Source organism: Lithohypha guttulata, assembly GCF_036872675.1.
Source record: "Lithohypha guttulata strain CCFEE 5908 chromosome Unknown scaffold_2, whole genome shotgun sequence".
NCBI lineage: Eukaryota > Fungi > Ascomycota > Eurotiomycetes > Chaetothyriales > Trichomeriaceae > Lithohypha > Lithohypha guttulata.
In genome coordinates this window covers 2235745-2255880 of record NW_027042751.1, presented here as the reverse complement: position 1 = coordinate 2255880, position 20136 = coordinate 2235745, and the positions used below count along the sequence as shown (strand labels likewise).

General features: G+C 48.9%; 7 protein-coding genes across 7 annotated transcripts; 1 reads left to right on the top strand and 6 right to left on the bottom strand.

Annotated features, from left to right (window-relative positions):
- Positions 1-184: 184 nt before the first annotated feature.
- ARP4 (Actin-related protein 4) lies at positions 185-1658 on the bottom strand (the record flags this gene model as incomplete). The annotated part of the gene is made up of 2 exons (XM_064897285.1): positions 185-1548; positions 1607-1658. 2 exons carry the CDS (start codon positions 1656-1658, stop codon positions 185-187), a joined length of 1416 nt encoding a protein of 471 aa, XP_064756235.1.
- A 299-nt stretch (positions 1659-1957) lies between these two features.
- On the bottom strand, positions 1958-3154 carry LTR64_002920 (uncharacterized protein; the record flags this gene model as incomplete). Its single annotated transcript, XM_064897284.1, has 2 exons — positions 1958-2845; positions 3080-3154. 2 exons carry the CDS (start codon positions 3152-3154, stop codon positions 1958-1960), a joined length of 963 nt encoding a protein of 320 aa, XP_064756234.1.
- A 1391-nt stretch (positions 3155-4545) lies between these two features.
- Positions 4546-6925, top strand: LTR64_002919 (uncharacterized protein; the record flags this gene model as incomplete). Its single annotated transcript, XM_064897283.1, has 2 exons — positions 4546-4991; positions 5041-6925. 2 exons carry the CDS (start codon positions 4546-4548, stop codon positions 6923-6925), a joined length of 2331 nt encoding a protein of 776 aa, XP_064756233.1.
- Positions 6926-7194: 269 nt separating this feature from the next.
- LTR64_002918 (uncharacterized protein) lies at positions 7195-9240 on the bottom strand (the record flags this gene model as incomplete). The annotated part of the gene is made up of 1 exon (XM_064897282.1): positions 7195-9240. The coding sequence occupies one exon, from the start codon at positions 9238-9240 to the stop codon at positions 7195-7197; it is 2046 nt and encodes a 681-aa protein (XP_064756232.1).
- A 774-nt stretch (positions 9241-10014) lies between these two features.
- Positions 10015-11726, bottom strand: PDI1 (protein disulfide-isomerase precursor; the record flags this gene model as incomplete). The annotated part of the gene is made up of 3 exons (XM_064897281.1): positions 10015-11290; positions 11340-11543; positions 11590-11726. 3 exons carry the CDS (start codon positions 11724-11726, stop codon positions 10015-10017), a joined length of 1617 nt encoding a protein of 538 aa, XP_064756231.1.
- A 635-nt stretch (positions 11727-12361) lies between these two features.
- Positions 12362-14364, bottom strand: ATG22 (Autophagy protein 22; the record flags this gene model as incomplete). Its single annotated transcript, XM_064897280.1, has 2 exons — positions 12362-14290; positions 14362-14364. The coding sequence occupies 2 exons, from the start codon at positions 14362-14364 to the stop codon at positions 12362-12364; spliced, it is 1932 nt and encodes a 643-aa protein (XP_064756230.1).
- A 2934-nt stretch (positions 14365-17298) lies between these two features.
- LTR64_002915 (uncharacterized protein) lies at positions 17299-18964 on the bottom strand (the record flags this gene model as incomplete). The annotated part of the gene is made up of 5 exons (XM_064897279.1): positions 17299-17582; positions 17646-17949; positions 18012-18044; positions 18095-18601; positions 18653-18964. 5 exons carry the CDS (start codon positions 18962-18964, stop codon positions 17299-17301), a joined length of 1440 nt encoding a protein of 479 aa, XP_064756229.1.
- Between the last annotated feature and the right edge of the window lie 1172 nt (positions 18965-20136).

Here is a 20136-nt window from a genome sequence, read left to right as displayed (position 1 = left end):
TTGTGTAGTGCTTGGTCTTAGTATACACTCCGATAGCGTTGCCAGTGTTCGGCACCCGATGAATCTGCTATCGCCCTGTTAAATCGTGGGAGAGAGTAAGGTATCAGCACCTTTGAGGACCACGTGAACACAGCAAAATAGTTCTTCTGCTTTGCCGTACAGAGATTAGAGCGGGCTTCGTGCTTCACTTGCATCTTTTTTCGATGATACTTGCACCGTGCTCCTCGTATTCTTTCTTCGAAATCCACATTTGATGAAATGTTCCCAGGCTAGCGACAATGCTACCCCCAATCCAGCTTCCAAACTTTCGCTCCACAGGCATGCCTGCAGCATTGACACGAACTTTCGTGCTTGGATACATCCTGGTCAATTCTCCTTGGATTCGATCTGGCAAACCTTTGATTAACGAAGCGCTTCCGGTTATGACTACACTCGCTAACAGCATTGGTCGAAGATCGACATCGCATTGATTGATGCACAATTTCACCAGACCTGGTATGGTTTGATTCTGCTCTGGCGCCGGGTAATATTGTGCATCCAAACTTCCAGCAGGGCTTGGCGAATGACACTGTGCATCGAAGAGTGTCTCCACGATCTTGAAGCGATCTGAAGAAAATGTTTGGTTGTAACCATCCGGAAACTCGAATGGGTGTGCGTATTGCTCTCGTGCTATAGCTTCGCCCTGACCTCTGAATGAAGTGCCAGAAGCCCAGGTCTGTAAGCATACTTCTTTGAATTCAAGTATTGTCTTCTCTTCCTGATATCTGTGGTAGGATGTTTGTGGTGGCTGTTTGAATTGATCGAATGTTTTGAGTATCGCATTCGCCGGCTGACCAGCATCGACGGGCTGCTTGGCTTTGACCATGTAGTGAGGATTGATGGTGATCGGCGGATCGTGGGTAGCGAGCATGCTTCGAATCTGCGAGGAAATGTAGTTGCCGCCTAGGTGTGAGCGTGTTATACTTTTTCGAAGGATCATGCCGTCGTGTACAGCCGCTACCGAGAGCTGAGAGGCGCCGATATCGATGACCAGAGCTGTCGACTTTCCCATGCTGAAGGCAGACAATACGCTGGATTTGGAGATATAGAAAGCTGGTGCCGCCCACTTTTCCAAAGCTATTTCGATTGCTTTCTCACGGTTCTTGATCGGGTTCCAATTCGGTTCGCTCATGAACAAAGGATGGTCTTCCAAAGCTCGTTCAGTATCTTCAGCGTCAGCCATGGCCTTCTGCAGGTTAGGCACGGCGTTAACATCGTTGAGCCACTCCTGAAGTGCCTTGTTGGGCCGTATGCCCGTCAATTTGGAAGCGAAGGAATATTTCCATAACTTTTCTGCTGTATCCCAGTCCTCAACTATGCCATCCCTAGAGTATGGGTTTCTGATTTCGACATTATCTCGGGGGACATCGATGACATGGTCGCCAAACAGACAGGCGTCCTGGTAGAATGCATAGTTGGATGGCACGATCGATTTAGGGGCGTCCTCACCAGCAAAGCCTGCTCTTGTCGAAGCGTAGCCAGGGTCTAGGACAATTGCAGATACCTCATCTGCACCACAGATGTTAGACTACTAGCCGGGCAGATCGGACACTTCTTTTGTACTTACCGCCAGCATACTCAGCTGTCCGTGGCTCATCTTTGCTTGTAAGTGCTGCCATGTCTATAAGGATTGTAACATGGCTCGCGTAAGAGCAACTGAGCGTGAGTGAGAATTGCGACAAAGTTATGGACCTTTGCAAATCTGGAGAGTTTCGCGAACCAAATGCGACAACTACCACCTATTTACGCGTCAAGTTTCTAAGAACGCGCCTGTGCCAAGGCTTGTGAGCCGCAAAGTCACCCCACCGTAATTGTATTATGGGATCGTTCGGGCGCTGGCAGGATAGCACTTTCGCAATCGCATGGTTAAGATGTTCATCTATATGAGGTGTGAAGATGATCTAAGGCTACTGACACTTCAAGCTAAGTCATGCGGCAAGAAGTCATCTACGTAACACTCTGATGAAAGCTCCGCCAATTCTTTCACTAGACTTTCCGCATCAATGGATGAGTCGGTGATGCTATCGCGAATCTCTTGCCACTTACCAGATCTTGCTGAGCAGCGGATGTTCGTGGTTGGCAACTCAGTCATGTCCTTTTGCACCGAACTTGGTTGAGTAGATCCTAGGTTGTCCGTTACTTGAGCAATTTCCGATCCCAGATCGGAGTGATGAAACAATTCAGGGTTGACGGTGATGCATTTCAAACCTTCGTCTCTGCAACTCTCGAGTAGCCGGACGTCGTATGCTTTGCACGGATTTCCCAGGTTTCGCAATGGCTCACGTGCTGCCAACTCGTTGAGGACTCTCTCTGCTGCAGGCCGTGTGATGGCGTAAGCAAAAGTACAGAGTGGTTGCACAGAGTTGTGAACCAGGCGCTGTTGGTCTTTGACCGCCCCAATTTCTTTGAGGAAGTCTCTTGTCCAGGGGTGGAGCTCTTCTAGCTTTGGCATCGCAGAATCGATGAAGGACTTGATGACAGGAATATCAGACCCTCTAGCAGCATTGAAGAAGTCTCCGCAATGTCCTAGCCAGATAATGTCCCATGTCTCAAGACTACCGTAGTACCCATTGCCGTGAGATCCCAGAAGCTCTCGAATAGCATAAGCGGTTTGCGGTATCTGCTTACTGCGAAGCTGAGTATCCCAATCAACATCGTCTTCGACAATCAATGCGGTATCGTGCCTGGTCTTCAGGAACTCGCTCAAGACATTGCGATGACCCAACCAAGCTAGTGCTGAGCCACGATCGAGGGCTGAGTTTCCAGGTGTCTGCAGGTCTGTAATATCTTGCTCGCTCCATCTAGGCTGTAATGGAATGGTTATATTGAGGCTTGTCAGTTTTGCAGCATTTATCAGAGGTTGTTGTCGTGGTGAACCAGGCTTCGAGACTGCGTATATGGACCCAAATCCCAGTGTTGAATTTGCAGAATGATCTTGGAACCGACTTGTTATCAGAAAATCTCCCGAGCAATATTGCCAGGCGAGAAGAAGTTGACCTAGTATTGTCAATGCAACCAATAGGCAGACTCCTTCTCGAACATATTGAGGTCTTCGGCTGGCTCGCAGTACAGGACTTGTAGGCAGAGCGATTGGGTTCTCCTTAGTTGCGAACATTTCCCGAAAATGTTCTGTGTGCAGCCTGCGAATTAATCAGGTATAATATTGGTGACCAGCACCGAAATAAACAAGACAGCCTCCTGGAACGACGCACTGCGAGGTGTCGATGAAGTGAAAGAAGGAACGATCGAAGATTGGAAAGAGCGAAGCTGCACTTTGGACCTGCCGAATATCTTGCTGAAATCGCCCAAATCGCAAACAAATGAGCTTCTGTGTGGGTGCAGTGTCAATACAAATATTCTGTGTGACGATTGTGCGGAATATCCGTCCTCACACTCCTAGGAGTTACTGCACACCGATTCGTCAACTGCTATGAAAACAGAAGGAAAACACGACAAGGAAAGATATGTCTGCTCGAAAAAGGCGGGCAACGACCCTGCACACCAGTCGACTTCGTTACAAGATTTGTATCAGCGGCTGTTCCTGTTATGTGGAGCGTTTGACAACAATCCGAAATCTGGCGATCATATCATAGGCAGGAATGCGGAATATTCCCTACGCTGGACTGAGTCTCCATAACTGTTACTGAACATGCTTCGTTCTACGCTCAGGACAACGCTTTCACAGCTCGCGACAAGTGCGAGCAGAGGCATAAAGGTAATAGTGATGGGTGAGGTTGAGATGTCGTTTCTCTGATTAAGAGGCTCCTCAAAAGAGTGGACACCTTGAATGTCTGAAACAAGCTAGTCGATCGACGCAACATGCCAACCACCCATCTTGCTCGACATCTTCCTCGTAGCTCCTCGAGTAAAGCATACCATGACAATCTCGAAGCACGAGCCTACCTATCGTCATGCAGAGATACACTGTTTGGACAAGTAGCTACAGGTATGACCTCGGAGTTAATACGTGTCTTGGTAATTGCCCTTTGTTTCGCTTGACCACGTTTCACCCTCTCCCTCCCGTGCATGTGCTGCAGTTGTGCCGGTCAATTATGATACAGCCAGTGAATACCAAGACCTACCTGAGTGCGTGATGCCGCTGCCCTGCAATATCTCCACCTCCATGGGTTTTCCAATGGGCAAGGACAGGACCCGTGCATCTTTCGAGAATCAGCCTTTTGAGCTGGCAATATAATGTGCCAGTAGATGATGGTCGAGCCTGGACTATTTTGCAATTCTAATTCTTGGTTTTGAACTTTAGCAGGCGTAAAGGCGGATTTTGGGGATTGAAGGCAGGACCAAGACGACTCGGACTTGACGAGTACCTTCCCTCAACGAAACAAAAGTGGCTACACTTACCACAGACATCCAGAAGCCCAAAGTCTCCTTCCTCACACCCGTCATAGCCATTCTGCTGCGCATCAGGCTATGGATGTCCTCACACTTTAAGCATTGTCAGTTCCTTGCTTGTCAATCTCAGCCTCAAGAACTCGGCATGAAGAAACAATGGCAAGAGTAACGTCAACTTCCTCCAGAAGACGCATATGGCTTCCGTTCATCTTAGTTTTGATCATCATTCTGTGCTACAGAAAAAGCAAAAGGGTTCAATCATACGAATCTCCCGGCTGGAATGTCATCGACTTCCAAGTCAAGGACTACAAATCCAGGGAGGAGACATATGTTGCTGATACAGCAGAAGAAGATTTCTTAGACCAGCATGGCACTCACCGTCAACCTGGTCACAATCATCATGGCTATCATGAATATCAGGCCCAAATTGACGCAATACGTGGTCGGCCAGCTTTCCAGCAACAGCAGCTCTCGTATGATGCGCTTCAGGACAAAATCCAGCAATTCATTCAGTGGAATAGACCATCTACAGATCATTGGCCGGCTTGGCACGATTATGACGATGCTGATTATGACCCAAACCGGTGGGAGGCATTGGACAGGTAAGAACTACGTACTCGTCGATGTGGTGCAGCTGCTGATGCCTGATAGGGAGTACGGATACTATCTCAACAATACTGTGCAAGAACTTGAGCATGCCGGTCACAAGCCCGAGCCTTACCTGCCTTACCCCAACTACAATTCACTCGCCTGGAGGAAGAAGTGGCATGGCCAATACAAAGCATGTGAAGGTCCTCAGGGAGAGCTTCTAGGTGAAGCCTCTACAAACGATCATGTCGTACACGGCTACCGGACTTTGGTAGACAATTCACCGCCTGAAACTCTAGGGTCTGCCAAAGTGTTAGGCCTCGATACAAGCTTCTGCTTTGATCGCTACTCAAGATATTCTCCATACGGCATGAAAGACCATAATTTTGGCAGATCCAGTCGTACCAGATGGGATCGCATGCGCTGGGGTGCGTTACAAGAAGCCTGTCTAGAGAAGAATGCGGAAAGATATGTTCCCGATGGGCGCACAACGATGCCTTTAAAGCCAAGTAAAGTCATGCACGATGCCAACGATCCTTTGGATGAGGCAAACAAGCGCAGGAAGGACGAAAAAGGTGCAAGACAGTACAAATCAAGAACTGCAATTCTCATAAGGACGTGGGAGGGTTATGAGTACAAAGAAAATGATATTCAGGCCATCCGAGCCTTGGTCACAGAAACATCACTGCTAAGTGGAGGGGAGTATCAAGTATTCCTTTTCGTGAACATTAAACAACGTGAGGCTGATATCTACAACGATGACAAGATTTATAGAGAACTCCTCAAGCAAACAGTGCCTGCAGAATTGCGAGACATGGCAATTCTTTGGACCGAACGTGTCTGCGAAGAGTGGTACCCCAACGTTGGCGATTGGCAAGTCTACTGGATGCAATTCATGCCGTTACAGTGGTTCTCAAAGCAGCATCCCGAGTTTGACTATGTCTGGAATTGGGAAACAGACGCCAGATACATCGGCAACCACTATCACTTCCTCGAACAAATTTCTGCGTTCTCCAAACAGATCCCTCGCAAACATCTGTGGGAACGCAATAGTCGTTTCTTTTTCCCAGCATCATGGAACGGAGACTACGACGCCTTCCTTGCAGACACTGACGAGAAAATACTCAATGCGTCAGCAATGGGCTTGATCGATGAACCTGTATGGGGTCCTCGACCATATGCACCTTTTCAATATCCTCTGGGACCCTTTCCTCCAACAATTGCCGAGGAAGACAACTTCGAATGGGGTGTGGGGGAAGAGGCTGACTTAATATCACTTCAACCTATCTGGGACCCTGCAGAAACAGAATGGTCCTACAGGAATCATGTTTGGAACTTTATACCAGAAGTCCGACCTCATTTTTCCGCTGAGAATCCGAACGATGATGGCTTCGATCATCCAGGCTTCCCGACCATACCTCGCCGTACATTCATCAACACAGTGGTCCGCTTCAGTAAGAGGATGCTACATATCATGCATCTCGAAAATATGCAAGGTCGTGCAATGCAAGCAGAAATGTGGCCCGCCACAGTAGCACTCCACCATGGCTTGAAAGCAGTTTACGCGCCGCACCCGATTTGGACTGATCGAATTTGGCCTGCCTGGTATGCTGAAGCTGTTTTCAATGCCGATGATGGCATCCCAGCAAGATGGAGTCAACAGCTTGATAGTCCTTACAATCATGACCGAGAGGCCAATTTCGGTGGTTGGAGTTGGTACTACAGGTCGGTCTTTCCACATGTCCTCTATCGTAGATGGCTTGGTTGGAAAGCCAAGGATTGGGGCTGGGACGCCGACATAGCCAGAGAAACAGAACAAGAAGAGAAGGAAGCACTGGCAGAGAAGCTCGGCAAGGATGTGGAAGAGTTGGACGATCTCAGAATGTGTCTTCCTGGCATGCTCTTGCATCCAGTGAAACATGTGTACGAGGGCGCCGATGGTGGTTAGGAGCACTAGTCGTCGCTGCCAGTTGAAACTCAGAATGGCTTGATGTGCTATGTGTTGGTTTGAAGTCTTTTACGCACCATATAAAGCTACTACATTTGTGTGGAAACATCCTTCACCACAAATGGTGCCGTTTCATCGGAGTGGCTCGAGTCTGGTACGATGTCACGTTAACCACCACTGAGTTGGACTATGAGGTACGTGGTGTATGGCAAATTACCTACACATATCGATCGAGCAACCAGATGCGATTCTTGACTTGTATAACAAAATCAATAATCAAAGTTCTCAAAATCGACAACTTTTCCAGGTAACCATTCCTGGACCTGCTTCCTCATGGCAGGCGTAGTACAGAGATACCAATTTGCAACTTTGACCCCAAACTTAGCCTCAACCCCAATCAAATCACCCTCACCCATCCGGCGCCGTTGGATCGTAACTCGGCCTTCCGATAGCTTACTCTCAATCTCAGCGAGCAACTGTACTTCTGTACTCGTCTCAGCTATATCACTCGTACCAGTAATAAACAGCTGCATCCTCACAGCTCCGGAAACGACCTTTAGCACTTCAGCAACTAATCCAATATCTCTGACATGTAAGGTCCACAGCACGATGAGCCTGCCTGCTTCCTCTTCCTCATCTTTCCTTACCTGTCCCAGCAACGGCGTAATACCCACCCCAGCCGCAACAAAGACATTGACCCGATCCGCTCCCCTCACCTTCAAGTCCTCAAACCTAAACGTCCCTGCGAACCCTTTGACACCAACACTCAGCATCCCACGATCATTCTGCCAGCTGAGCCAGCGCGTGACACTGCCGACGTTGCGGACGATGATTTCGAACTCGATTTCGTTGCGACCAGCGACGTATGAGGATGCAACGGTGAATGTCCGGATGAAATCGTCGTTGAGGCTTGTTGGGTCGTCGTCGCGCATGTGTGAGTAGCCCATGTATAGCTCTTCGGAGAAGTCGAGGATGACGTATTGGCCTGGTTGCCAGAGGGGGGTCGTTGAAGTGCCGCTGTCCGATGCGAGACGGAAGCGATATTTGGTGATTGTGGGTGTGAGTTTTGTCTTTTTGACGAGTGCTGCGGTTCTTTCGGTGTCGTTGTTCTTTGAGGTGTTGTTGCGATATTCATTTGGCGGCAGGGAAGAGGTGAGATTGTCTTTTTGGGTCTGTTCGTCGAGTTCCGAGATCAGGTACCGGACTCTGGGGTTGTAGGGGCTCATTCCGTCTGCGGTGTTTTTTGATACTGCTGGATTGCTCGAGCTGACGTCCTTGTTGCTGGTGGATAGTGTGCCTCGGAAACATAGTCCGTCGGCAACGAAGCGAGCGGCTGTGACTGTGAACCGAACCGCGAGGCGTGTTTTGGAGATGACAGATGCTGCACTTTCGTCGATGAGGACTTCGGTTGTGCCGCTGAGGTAAAGTATTGTTCCTGTTTGGAAGTTGGGCACGACGATACCGGCTCGAGCGTCTAAGGTGAGATTGCCGAGTGTTTGGTAGAGGTTGTTGCCGCTGTATTCGGGCCAGATTAGTACGCTTTGCGTTTGAGTTTCTTGTTGTATGATGCGGATGAATCCTGGAGGACCACCTCTGATATTGCAGTCCATGTCTTCTGGCCCGGCTGAGGCGATGAAGATGGTGTCTGCGGATTGAATGTGGGATATGGCTTCGGCAGATAAGATGGGTGAGTCTGATAGCAGACGTGGTTTGGCGGTGGCGTATGAGGTTATGTGCTTCTTGTTGAGATACTTGGGACAGTTTCCTAGAGACTGAGTAATATGCAGGACAAGTTGTGCATTTCCTGTCGTGCCTCTCGTCCCGTTCACCCCTTCCTGGCTCTCCTCGCCCTCAGAGCTAGCATTAGCATCAGCATTGCCGGCACCCTCCACGCTCAAACTCCCTGCCAACATCCTTCCAAACAACTTGACACGATCCCTCTCCTCAAGATGAATACTTAACCCACTGACCATCCTCCCTGCCTTAGGATCATTTTGCACAACTTCCCCATCCGTCCGTCCACCGTACAAAGCCTGCACGACAGGGTCAAAGCTAGCATCAACCTGCGTCCTGATACCCAGGACCCCTCCTCTAGCAACCTGCTGAGCTATCGGAACATCGCCGCCCCAAACAGTGCACCATACTCGACCTTCGTTGTTGATCGTGCCAAGCGCAATCGTTGGAGAGCGTGAGATGCGTGCGGCTAGCATGGGAGGCAGCATTGGGTGAGTAGGGTTGTCTGCGGATGGGAGTCGTGTGAGCTTGTGGATCTTCTCTTCGCCTTCGTGCCAGGGCATGGCTTGGTAGAATGCCATCTCGGTGGACGATAAGTTTGTAAGATCGGAAGTGCTGTGGTTAAATAGAGAGTAGTCCTTCCTGTTGTTGCTGGATCAATAGACAAATTTTTTTCTCAGCTATATCAGTTTCGGTGCTGTTGTATGATTAGGACAGGTACAACAGCTTCGCATATAAGACGGAGGCAAGAAAGGAAAGTCCTGAACTTTGCGAGCGACATCAGAAAGTATATATACTTATTTGCCTCCTTGATGGTCTTCCATTGCGGTTGCTGCATTCAGGTCACCAAGCATAGTGATGCGCAATTCCAGTCATTAGTGCATGATTTTTTGACGTCTTGGATCATATTAATGGAGGATAGGCGAGATATCATCTCACAGGATACCACAATACATACGCCTTGTACTTGACGGACAGTACTGGCAACGAGATATACCCCACATTCACTCAGGTATTGGAGTAACGTACAGACAGCGCTAACTGTATTCAAATATTTACAGAAGCTGCTTTACAACACTTTTCGAAAGCAGCACGATGAGCGTGACTAATGTCTATTTTGAAAGTGATGAAGGTTCGAGTGACGACTTACGCTGGAATTCAAAGGAACTGGAAACGTTCAACAATTTAATTCATGATCTTTTTCGTAACTAACATCCTCGTGACCTCGTTCCTCGATGAAGACGAGTATATTCGTCTTCATCCTGGACCTTCATCCTACCGCCGCACGATTTCCACAACATCTTGATTCATATCAAAATCCCGAACCAGAAAGCGACCGGATCAACCAAAACCCACTATAGCTCGTCATGGTGATCCTGAGGGATATCACTGTCATCAATGAAGGTGCCGACCACCTCTGCAGCCCCCTTTATAGCATCTTTGACTGCCGCGGCAGCACCAGAAGCGCTCTCAGTTGCAGCTGGTGCAGCCCTGGCCATAGATTCAGGAATATCTGACATGACAGTGTCGTCGTCCTCAGTATCCTTGGAAGACTTGGATTGAGCAGATAGAACATCAACCTTGTTGCTGCCATTGTCCTTGATGAAATTGGCCAGATCCTCCAATGTTCGTGAGCCAGAGTAATCGACTGGCTGGTTCTTGGCGGCGGCTGGATACAATTTGATGGTAGGGAAGCCCTGGATTTTCTCTGGAACGTCGTTGGTGGTAGCATCAACCTTGGCAATGACGACCTTGTCGCCGAAACCATGAGACTGATATAGCTCTCCCAACTGGTCATATGTAGGAGCAAGAGCCTTGCAGTGTCCGCACCAAGGAGCGTAGAACTCTACAAGCACGTCCTTGCCGGAGGACTCGACAACAAGCTCTTTAAACGTAGTGGCGACCAGAACGGTGACTGGACCATCATTCTTGTCGGGTACGGGCTCAGACTTAACAGACGGCTTGAGCTTGCCATCGACGTATTCCTTGACGAAGGCACCAATCTTCTTCTCTGTGAGTTTGTGACCATCAAATGGATACTTCTGATCGGTCACGGTGTCCTGAAGGGCGAAAGATGGCCACTTGTCGGTTGGGAGGTTGAGGTTACCAGCATGAGCACCGAACGCCTTTGCGTCGATGGTAGCAAAGTTGATCTTGCCCTTGTACTTTTCTGCAACTGGTTTCAATATCTTTGCAAGCTCAGCTCGCTCCTCCGCAGTCTCGCTGAAGATATAGGCCAGAGGAATTCCAGCTGCCATATAGCCCTGGTAGGTCTCTGGACCAACTTCTCCAACCAAAGGAGTGGATGCAACCTTGGCGAACGATGCGATGGCCTCTTCTGTGAATTCTCCTAGGTGAACATCCTTGCCTTCGTCGAAGTCCTTGTATAGAACAACCGCAGGCTGCTTGGCACCTTCAGCTGATGCAAGCTCAGGATCACTGGTTGCACCGAAGATGTACTCGTCTCGTAGGCTCTCGGCAAGGGCTGAGTATGTCTGGTTCGAGGTCTTATCGTCTAATGCGAAGTAGGCAACAAGGACGACCTTGTCAGTTGTCTTGAATTCTTCGAGGGTATCTTTTGTAAGGATAGAGACAGCTGGTAATTGTTGCTTCGTCATATAGGAAACGATACTACTTGGTATCAGTAAAAGTCACTTAGCAAGCCAGTGTTTCGACTTACGCAGGGGCTTTTCTGGCGCCCTGATATGGTTTAATGTTGTCTGGACCACGGAACACCTTGACGGTTGGGTAGCCCTCAACACCGTATTCTCTGCATAGGTCTGCTTCGACTGTGCAGTCCACCTTGGCCAAGGCCACATTTTTCTCCTTCAGTTGTGTAGCAGCCTCCTCATACTCTGGGGCTAGAGCTTTGCAGTGACCGCACCTGATCATGTAAGTATTATGCTGGAACGACAGGATTTTCGACTCACCATGGTGCGAAGAACTCGATCAACGCTAGGCTATTCGTCGAAACAAAGTCCTTGAAGGTATCTGTTTTTAAATCGTGAACATCTGACGCAAGCGCAGTTGCGAGCAGAGCCGCCGCTGCTCTATAGCTGAAGCGCATGTCTATTGAATTGAAATCTGCTCGATGGTCGGTAGGTAGTGGGGAAATACTCGACTGGATCAAGTCGTTGAGAGTATGAACGACAAGGGATGGGCCGAGCGGAATAGTATATGAGGACCAGAACAAGTGTAAATCGTGTTCTTTTGAGTAGTGACCTGCGGCTGAAACAACGAACGGATTGTCACTATTAGCCACTAAGAAAACGAGGGCGATAAACTATTTACCCCACACACTTCGACCTCTTTTTGTGCAGGGGCTCCAAGGGGTGATGTTTTGTAAGCAACATTACGTTTGACTCGAGGCCGCTTTACTGTAAAGGAGAGAGTAGCCAAGGATGTGCAAGATCTGCAAACACAGTGACAATTAAATTCGATAACACGAACGTGTCTGCCGCTCAATGCAAGATACCCAGGTAATTTTATAGGAACCTCGCTATACAGTATGCGTATCAATCGAACGCATCGAAGTCTACCTGTCCCAACACCCTCCGACGTATCACTCATTCGCCTTGGCTCCGATAAGCATACTCACAGGAGCGGTCGACATTCTTCCATGTCGTGAACTCATGTACCTTGCCTCGTAACGCCTTGATTCCAGGCTCCCTAAAATGCTTCGAGTAATGAAGTCAACTTGGTCTATCTTTCGTCACCCTCTTCCGGAAATCCCGAAGCGGGAACACCGGGCCTTGATCTAGCATATTGATTCTGCCCACCTGCTAATTCGAGGGCCATAGCAGCTGCATCCACCTTTGCTCTATCGGCGTCAACCAGTAGAAGAAGTGGCAGAGGAAGGAAGACCAGGATCGCCAGAAACACAAACGCTGGTCGAATATCGCCGTATCGATCTGTTATGGCGCCTATAACGGCGGGTCCGAACACGCTTGAGCCCTTGTCGGTGATTGCGTACAAACTGTAAAAGGACGCTTCAAATCCAGGAGGAATCAATTCTCCGAAAACTGCTCTGCAGTAACTTGAGAGACCACCGAGTACAAGGCCGTATATCACTCCTAAACAATATATCTCAATAGGTTGTTGCAGCCCAAAGCCAGCATTCCTGACAGCTGGAATGAAGCCTAGAACACCGTATAGAGGGATGATCTCCAAAAGACATACACACGCAACAATGGTTCGCGATGCCCTCCATCCCCAATAGCGGGAAAATCTTGACCAATAGAAAGCTCCTAGACAGCCTGATACGGTGCCTAGTACACTGATTAGCGCCAGCTGTGTTGGTTTCATGCCCAAGTTGGTCTTTGCGAACAGAATAGCCGTGCCACTGATCGAGGCTATGGCATCACTGAGTAAGAACCATGCTGCCAAAAAGGTCATCATGTCGCGTAACTTCTTCGCCTGACGCAGAGTCTTGTAAAGCGAGCCCCACGAATATCTGACGTAGCCTGTCCAACCTTGTAAGTGCGGTGGTAGGGGTGGACCAGGTCGTGGCCTCAACCACAGGGCTGCTGGAATGCTAAAGACAAGCCACCACAAGCCAACGATGAAGAGAACCAGTCTCAATGAGAAGGTAGTGGATCCAGTCAGTGCCACAACCAGAATCCCTCCTACCTGCACTATCAAACCGGCGATATACCCAATACCGATGCCATTCGCAGAGATGCGTGTAGATAGCCTCATCTCCGCTGACACTGCTGGTGATTTCGGCGCTATAGGTGTTGTAGCATCCGATGCGTTGTGGTGCTCAAAGGTAGTAGTCGAGCCGGCAGACGAGCCAGTATCGTCATAGTAATGTTCTTGACTGGCATCCAACAACGAATCTGTCTCTCGAGGTTGATCGCTAGCAGCGAGTGAAGGGTGATGTCGCACCAGGACGGGGAGGAAGGAATTAAGCAGCACAAAGGAGGCGCCAAAGCAGGTATTTGCAACCATGGCAAGCAAAGCTCCCAGGAGATAGACTTTGGGCACCACTGGAAGGAAAAGCATCAGTGCAACAGCGCCAGTAAAAGCAAACACCAATAAAAAGGTCTTGCGAAATCTGCCATGGTCGGCCGCTGCTGACATGGAGACTATCAATAGGCTTTGCAGCAGGACACTGAGTGAGAAAGTATACATGGCAAAACTAGCCGTGTTAATCTGTAGATGACCGATTCGCACGATACAAGCTGGCAGCTCATGTCTTCTAGGTGCGCTCATCAAGGAGGGTGTGTTGGGAAAGCTTGTTTTGCATGGTGTCTTCCCGTCGCGTAGTAGCACTCCCTGATCTCTAGCCAATTGCTCGAGAGTCATGGGCAAGAATGAACCCATAGCGCATATGGCGAAGACTTCGGCGGCCCAGCCATATGAATACCAGCCTGCAAGCTCCTTCTTTGAGGTTTCGCGAGTATCTTCATCTTGATGTGGTTGCGGACCCATCTCTGCGTCTGTTGTTGGGTCTGTACCAGTAAGGGAATCGTCCTCGTCGTAGTCGTCTTCTAGATCGTCGTCCGATTGTTCATCGTCTCCGTCAACTGATGGAGTTGGAGAGATCAGACTCTGATGGGAGTTCTTCGATTGTGTTCGCGGCAGGGACGGTCGTGCATTGTGAAAGAATTGCTGGTCGTTTCGCGGGACCTACAAGCACAGGCAAAGCCAATTAGACCACATACTCAAGCAGTCAGCTGTGCGCAAAACAGAGAGCTCACCATGTCGAAGAGGCAGAGATGAGACCCGGGCCTTGCGGCTGCAAGACCCTGGGAGCAGGGATGCCGACTCCACGGCAGAACTTCACCAGTCTCATCACCATCAACACTAAAACCTGCGGTAATCAAGCACACGTATGCATGAATGAAACAATCGTTTATCTCTACTTCAGCGAACCGTCAAGTACATCAGGGATGGCAGCATGCGAAGTAGACTGAACATGTTGACAGATGATCCCGCCGATACAGGAGGAAGCCGAAGTGTTAATACACGAGCAAAAAGGCAGCGTGCTGGCAACCATCATGAGCTCCGCCTGAGTTTCGCGATACCGATCACACCGTGCTTGCCGATATTGACGAATAGGAAGATTTTATAGACGGGTAACAGAGCGTGACCATCTCTGAGATAGTTTAGTTCGAGCTTGCAGAACCAGAAAATGACCAGTTGTGTCAAACATGCATGAGATCGGAAGCGGACCATTCAGCCATCAACTTGGATCGATAACGCCGCCCCTCGAAGTGGACTCGCCTAGGTAAGCATCACATGCCTGAGAAAGTGATCATCTAACGACAAAGTTTCGAGGTCTAGTAGGAGTGAGAGCTTATAACAACAAAAGACCGAGAGGCTTGCGATCGTCTCTCGGCATGCGCAGGTAAAAGAGAAGTCAAATATGGTAAGAGCAACCCAAGTCTAAAGCGAGGTAATCGTCTTGTCGTGCAGAGTTTGGAGCTACTGATGTGCGTATGCATAAGTGAATCTGGTGAAGGGCATGCCTGCAGGAGATTGCGTCTGGCATCTCTACCAGAAGTATCGTTTTGACCAACCGAGAGCATGGACAATGGAAGACTTCGAACTTCAAGCGCATATTTTACAGAGTATCCCGTGGAGCGGAGTAGATGTACGGCATTGGCAGGCAGACACTTATTGTGTTTGAATAGAAGCTCTACGGAATATTGCGCCATAATCTATATGGTGTGAGTAACTCACCTTGTACTCGACGCGAAGTAAGGATCACAATCCAGTGCGACACCACAATGTGTGAATCGTTTGGTGTTACGGTCACAGATACTAGGTTAGGCAGAGACTAGGCGGGGTAGGAAGGCACGTGATACGGTAGATAAGTAGACTGCATATCGCCCGCTCCTTAGCATCGCCCTTCCGGCGATGAATCGCTGTCATACCAGAGGTACGTAGCTAGATAGAACAGACTGATTAAGAGAGATTAGGACGTCCCTTACATTTAGGTAATTGACTTGTTCTCGTCGCCAATCCTGCTACCACTACGTTCATCGTGCTTGTACAGCAGTCATCATCACATATGCAGTTAAGGAGACACGCAAAAGCGTATTGAGATGGATGCATGAAACGAACATCGTTCCTCAGAGTCAAATGTCATCCTTTCGTACCCGGCACGAGGTCTCTTTGTATAACGAGAGAGATGCTGGTGAAGACTATACATTGTGTTTCGATCTCTTTTCTTCCCCTCTCTCGCTGCTGCAGTCGCGTCAAACATCATCTACACCGATGACGGTTGTTGTAGGCCTTAGCCGGCACGACCACTCGACGAGCACGGACGAGAGTAGCAAAGATCATTCGTGAATCTTTGCGAAAGGATGTGAGATGAGATGGGTGGCTTCTGACAGAAAGACCTGCCCTGTCGACACAGCCACGCTGGAGCTCGTATTTCTGACTGGTCAGAGGCCATGCCATACGAAGCTGTAGGGCAGTTTGGACCGCTTGTTGCAGAGCACGCCGACAGTCACGACGGTATCGACCCAGCCCGCGGGTCAGCGTCCGCTGACATACACGCTGGACATGCTCTTCAAGGCAACGACGCTGGTCGTGGAAGTCATATCTTTCGTGGCAGAGGTGTTCCTGCGTAGCTACTGGATAGGATGTCAGCGAGAGTCCATCTCTTGCACTAGTCGTGGTGATCGTCAGACATACCTTTTCGGACCATATTCCACGCTTGAGGGAACAGCATCATTCGGCGAGCAAGACCAGGCAAGTCTTTCTCGAACACCTCACGTCGTAGCACACAGGACACGTATTGAAAGAACTTGGTCGGTTGGGACACACGGTGATCGTGTTGCTGGCCATGCGGTGAACTGAGTAGAACTCTGTCCGGGCCAGCATGAGCTCTTTATGACGTGTGGTGGTGGGCTTGTGTTTCTTGTAGGCTCGTAGAGCTTGCTTGACTGACCGCCACATCGCTTCCGAAGTCTGGGTGAGAGTTATGTTCGAGAACATCACATCGATGATGAGTTCACCAGAGGCAGGATAAAAGTTCATCGGCCAGGAAGTTCACGATAAGCAGATTAGGCTGTCAGCAACGAGTGATCATAGTTTTGTGGTGTGCCAATCGTGCATGAGGTACAACTCAGACTACAGCCGTCGGGTCATGAGCTTGAACTTCTGGTTCAGCAGGACAGAAGAGATGGTGCCGAAATTGATCGAGTACGAGAAAAGACTTTGCGAACAAGGCTTCCGAGAGCTGGCAGAAATCGAATCGACAGCACCATCTTCCATCACAGGTGCACTTTCTGATACGCAAGTCCTACGGTTTCACTACTTCCTCAGTGATATATACAGTGATTTGTACAGTGTCAAGGATGTCTCAAGTCAAATATGATTACGTCTTCTATCATTTTAAATAAGGGCCATAGAGTGTTGACATCTGAATGTGATTGATAGTAATATAGTCGACCACGTATCAAGCTCTATACTTCATCCTGCCGCGTGCAGTTGTGGGAGAATGCTGTCAATTTGCGTGACCTCACCTGTATCAGGCATGTACCGGAGACGATTGGACTGTCATATACGAACAGGATGATTTATGAACTCCAACTTGAGACCACACACGCGGTCTGAGAACGATCAATTTTTCGAGACGCCACCCAAGACTTCTCTAGATTGCATCTCTACGTACACAGCCCGTGCTATTTCTTCAAGTAAAGTGCCTGGGAGTTGCAGTAAGAGATCAGGCCGCTAACACCCCATTCTGTGCCGATACCACTTTGTTTGTGACCACCAAAAGGAACTCTTGGGTCCAGTTGGAAGTGTGAATTTACCCAGACGTTTCCAGCTTCAATCTTTGTGGCGAGATTGTTTGCTCTTTCGATATCGCTTGACCAAATTGAAGCACCCAGGCCATACATAGTGTTGTTGGCCTTTTCAACAGCCTCCTCGTAGGTGCTGTAGCTGAGAAGTGGGACGATGGGACCTAGAGATGTCAGTAAATCTTTTATCTCAGAATCGTTGATTGATTTGTGCGATATTTGCTTACCGAAAGGCTCTTCAAGGACAAGACGTGAGTCTTCAGCTGGCCGATCGACAATAGTCGGCGTGATAAAGTATCCTTCGCCCGATGGATTTGTACCACCAACAGCGATATTATACCCCTGTTTCTCAACATCTTGGAAAAATCCTTTGACTTTGTCGTACTGCATAGAGTTCTGGATCGGACCTAGGAAGACATCGGGTTCATTACCCTCCCCCATCTTCAGATTGTTGGTCGCCTCGACCATAGCGTCTCTAAACTCATCAAAAATCTTTTCATGAACAAAGATTCGCTTCAAAGCAATACAGATCTGTTGTAGAGATTAGCGGATATGTAAGAAAGCAAAGAGATAAGTAAGATCTAAGGACTGACCTGACCAGAGTTAAGGAACGCAAGTTGCGCAATCTAGATATATGATTAGCAGTAGACCTATAGTTCTAGGAGATTCCAAATACCTGAGGAGCAACTTCCTTGATGTTCACATCCTCACAAATGATAGCAGGATCTTTACCACCTAGTTCGAGTGTCACCCTCTTCAGTGTTTTGCTGGCTGACTCCATAACTTTTTTTCCAGTAAAGCTAGACCCGGTAAAGCTGATTTTAGCTGGCACAGGATGTGCTGTCAGCCAGGGGCCGAGTTCGTCGTCTCCGGACAGACACTGGACAACACCAGGGGGGAAAAATCGTTGTGCTAGCTCGCAGAGCTTGAGATCTCCATTTGGTGTAAACGGGGATGGTTTTATGATGATGGTGTTGCCAGTCATCACGGCGGGCGCGATTTTGCCGACCGCGAGAAGGATCGGATAATTCCATGGAACGATTCCGACAACCACTCCAAGGGGTGTGTAACGCACGACAATTTTCCTGTCCTCTTCCTCGATCACCTCCTGAGGCAATTCGAGCTTCGCAATGCCGCGGAGCCATTGAATGGCAAAGTCGAGTTCCATGCGCGCGAATTGTAGCTATCGAAATTAGTGATGGTATACAAGATGTGTACTAGATCCACGTCATACTGGCTTGCCCTGCTCCTGCGTCAACATGGAAGAGAAAGCTGCATGTTCTGTTTCAAGAGCGTCCGCGAAGGACAGTACAGCTTGTCGTCGCTCATCGTAAGATGTGGTAGACCACTGTTTGAACGCCTTCTGCGCCGCTGTCATGGCTCTGTCGACATCTTCCTGAGATGACAGTGGCACTTCGGGATTAGCCTTTCCAGTTGCTGGATTGATGCCGTGTCGTGTGCGTGGTGTAGTACACAGATCGCCATCTATGATGTTACAGTACTGGGACCATTCCAATGTTGTATTGTGAGTACTGATAGAACCCATAACGAGTAACTTGATCCAATGCTATTGCCTTTTAGCAAATAGTTCGTGCTTTTGATAGGAGATTACATCCAGCACGGATGGTTTGGGTCGAACTTCTACTCGCATACTTTATATCACTCAAGCTGACCCCGCACTGGATGCTGTACAACCAGATGTTCTATGGCATTTCTTACATTTTACAAAAAGACCGTGGGTGACGGGTTCGCAAGGCCTGTCCCTCCACTATCGTGCTGTAAATTGTAGTTCTGGCGATCCACCCCCTCATGATCTTGGGGCTATCGTCGGTCCAGATGCGGAGGCACGATTCTTGCATCTGACCAATAGGCACAAGCCTTCGAGATATGTTTCTGTTCTGCCACAAAAAGCGATTATCATAGACAGATCATATGGACACAACTAAGCGCGTACATAGTAGAGATTGGGAATTGCTTACCCAAGACCTAAGTCGCGCCTAAGACTACACAGCTGTGTCGGACTGGGTTGGCGGGAGAGTCTTTCTCCCGTGGGATGTGCAACGTACCCTGCGTGAGTAATCTACCTTTCTTCGATGCGCTCGCAGGTTTGAGCGTTCCTTTCTCTGACGAACCAGAAGAACGGGGCTCTCAAATCATTCACGTCGTGTCAAAAGATGTGTATCTTAACTTGGTTCTACATGCAGAAAACCGCACCGAGTATGCCGCTGCAATGCTTGCGGCAAAGCTCTGGCTTCAGCGCATTAAGCGACTTTTGATATTGCACTCCACAGCAGGTCTGCCAGGAAGAAGCGGAGCACATATTAGCTTTGATAGCGCTCGATGAGCTTCCTAGCCACATAGTCCGAATTGCCAAGCTTTCGGATACACCTCGCCGAAATGTCGATGGCTTTAGCTTCGAGCTCATGATTGGTTTGAATATTGCTGTATCGGGAATAGCTCTTCGTCGTGGAGTTTTGATCTGTCAAAATTGTGTGGACGTAGTCCATGTGCTGGCAACACGAGCACCCGAGATGTAGCACAACGAGCTAATGTTGCACTCGCCACCGAACCAAGAGACTATGAAACCATGGTTGACAAGGTAATCTTGCTGCTACCCCGCAGAGCTACTCATGTTCGCTCCTGGGCTGGAACTTCGACAAACATCTTCATTGTACTACGTGTCTATGTGGTCCCTAGTAGAGCATAGTCTGGGTCGAG